This window comes from Plectrocnemia conspersa, unplaced genomic scaffold (genome assembly GCF_051122295.1).
Source record: "Plectrocnemia conspersa isolate PC_06_02 unplaced genomic scaffold, ASM5112229v1 ptg000002l, whole genome shotgun sequence".
NCBI lineage: Eukaryota > Metazoa > Arthropoda > Insecta > Trichoptera > Polycentropodidae > Plectrocnemia > Plectrocnemia conspersa.
In genome coordinates, this window is record NW_028277166.1 from 25,258,477 (window position 1) to 25,261,149 (window position 2,673).

At 32.8% G+C, this 2,673-nt stretch overlaps 1 protein-coding gene across 2 annotated transcripts; it reads right to left on the bottom strand.

Moving 5' to 3' along the window:
* Nucleotides 1-829: 829 nt before the first annotated feature.
* Nucleotides 830-2,303, bottom strand: RpL10Ab (ribosomal protein L10Ab). 2 transcript variants are annotated; one of them, XM_088181459.1, is made up of 4 exons: nucleotides 2,258-2,303; nucleotides 1,818-1,973; nucleotides 1,398-1,553; nucleotides 830-1,212 (listed from the first exon to the last, which is right to left on the bottom strand). In XM_088181459.1, exons 1-4 carry the CDS (start codon nucleotides 2,260-2,262, stop codon nucleotides 876-878), a joined length of 654 nt encoding a protein of 217 aa, XP_088037585.1. In that variant the 5' UTR covers nucleotides 2,263-2,303; the 3' UTR covers nucleotides 830-875. The 2 variants fall into 2 exon arrangements, with proteins under 2 accessions (XP_088037585.1, XP_088037586.1); XM_088181460.1 differs by having other exon boundaries at nucleotides 1,650-1,973.
* Nucleotides 2,304-2,673: the final 370 nt, after the last annotated feature.

Genomic DNA, 2,673 nt, shown 5'->3' on the forward strand with positions numbered 1-2,673 from the left:
CCTTTGTGTAATGGCACTATTGTTAAATACTCACTTTTGATCACGGTAATTACGCGAGTTTCAAGTCCTTTACGAACGTAGGCATCTGTGTGGTCCACCACAAGCTATTTAATGGACTGATTTTTCCAATTTTAGCATTTGCAGATCAGTTTCTTTCAGCAAAGATTTTACTTATCAAAGAATTTATGAAAAATAGGTGAGAATAGTCAGCAGGCTCCAAACAACTTGTTGGGATATTCGGCCCAACTATTCTGTTTCCAATAGAAAAATTGATTTTTTGTTGTAAAATGTTATCAGATAATAAATGCCAGTTTTTTGTCAAATCAGTAGATATTGAATGTCTTATATTTTGCGAAACGAACAAATTTCATCATCTTAGCTGGAATAAGCATCTCTTTCCTTTGTTCGATGGGATAACGTCACTTACACTATCTGTATCACTACAATTATTCTTGGTAATTTCGAGTATTGTCTCTTTTGAGTAAATATAGTGTTCACAAATAATCGTGCCATATAATAAATGTCAAATTTAGAAATTCAGATCAAAATTAACTATTTTTGTAAATTAGTAATTCAGTTTTTATTATTATTATATACTTACTGTAACTATTATCACTTATTTTACACTAAAAGTATTTAAGTTTTAGTAAAATATCTAAACAGAATTAATCGTTTATCAGGCTTACTGTGTTTTAAATAATTAATTAAAATTCTATACTTTATTAAATCCTGTTCGAAGAAGTCTCATCAATATTATCCTTTTAATTCTTAACGTAACAATGTACTTGTCTTGAATTTGAAAAGGGTATATAAAAATCAAACAATCGAATCAGTTATCATTTTTTTATTGTTAAAAGTTTAAAATGTAAAAACATTTAATAAAGTCGCTGGGGCGGGCCCATAGTCGACTTCATGTGCAATGAGCGCACATTCTGCCAGTGCTTCTTGAGCAGGGATACGAGGAAGTTGATAGCCAAGTGGACGTTCTGGGCGAGCTCATCAGGAGTCATGGCTACGTTTCCGCAGGCAACAGACAAGCACAAAACCTTCTTCATCTGGAACTTGATGGTAGCCTTGACTTCATCGACCTTCATGTTCATCGACTCCTGATGGGAAAGGAGACCGGGGAATTTACCGGCTTTGTTAAGACCGGGACCCAAAAGACGAGGGATCTGTTTAATGAGCGACTCGGACGCCAAGAAAGCATCGTATCTGAAAAAACAAATAAAAGCAAATTAAATCAGATCTTGACTATAAAAACTAAAACAAAAATATTTAGATATGGATCAGAATACTTGTATCAACACACATGATTAAGTTAATACATGCAAACTTGAGTGTTTAAACATCATTTTGAAATACTGATTGATATTTAAAAATATTAAAAAGGTTATTACTTTTTGGCCAGTTTCTTAACAAGCTTTTTATTCTTGTTGAGTTTCTTCAATCCTTCGGCGTCCATCCATGGTACATTATTAACCTTGGCTTCGTCGCAATGTTGCTGATCTCCCAAAACGCACACCTGCATCTTTGGTCGGGGAATGTACTTCAATCTATAGAAAGAATTATCATATATAAATATTCTGTCATATAGCTTATATAGAAATAGTGTTAATTAGATAAGATTTGTCGATCGGTTGTGCAAATACCTACTTCACGACGCTTCGTCGCCCTTTTCAGGGCAATTTAGCGCTCGGTAAGTGATTAAACACAAACCTCTCCAATTGTTTTAAGACCCTGGATAAAGGTCCGTCAGTCGAAGACGGACTACCTGATAACGACTCATCCGAATGGATTATTGTATCAGGTTAACGTACTTGACGGTGCCAGAGAAACGCTTGTCCTTCTGGGGATCGTAATTCTTCAAGCCAATTTGAAGTTCCACCGTCTCCAAAAAGTTTTTCTTGTTGTCCTTTGCATATTGCAGGACGGCGTTGACGCCCTCATAGAGGGTGTCCCTCGACACTTTCGACCTGAAAAGACATGTGTCAATTTTAATACATAATTCAATTAGCAAATGTCATATATTTAGGGATAGTAAATATTATATACTATGATTTTTTTATATAACATAGAAACAGAACCATTTAGAAAAGGAATATAACCTCAAAATTTGACATCGTGTAAATTCATATAAATTTTAGAATAAATGCGAAATAATAGTTTAGTTGATGTTTTACACGTTCATAACTATAATTACGAGTAAAATATATCGGTTAATTATAAGGATTGATAAGATATTCAAAGATTTACTTACGACATGGCAGATGCTAGCGGTCCGGCCGGTTAACGTCACGCGAAGGAAAGGAGATAATTTTGTTGCCAGGGAGCGAACACGCGTAATGTTGCTAGTCGTAAAATTAAATGCTTATGGCAAACAAATAAAGTTGTTCTGTAATATAAATAATGTTTATCACTTGTATTTAAAAACATCAACCTGATAGTTTTTATTATTTGGTATTAATTTAAAAATAGCGTTTAAATGAGTAAACGGGGTAATATTGAACAGCTTGGGTAATTTTATTTATGATAATAAAATTAACTTTTAAAATACAAGTAAGATTATGTCATAATTATAAATTAAAATATTTCAAAGAAAAAGTTTATGGCTTTAATTCTATATTTATTTTTTCCAAATAAAGTTTATAATAGATTTAAAAAAGTACTGAAATG

Bases quoted from the DNA above. Each gene is read 5' to 3' on its own strand.
- RpL10Ab (XM_088181459.1), bottom strand. The intron at 1,554-1,817 runs GTACGTTAACCT...TTCTTTCTATAG, and splicing joins CGTTTCTCTGGCACCGTCAA to ATTGAAGTACATTCCCCGAC. The intron at 1,213-1,397 runs GTAATAACCTTT...TTGTTTTTTCAG, and splicing joins GTTAAGAAACTGGCCAAAAA to ATACGATGCTTTCTTGGCGT.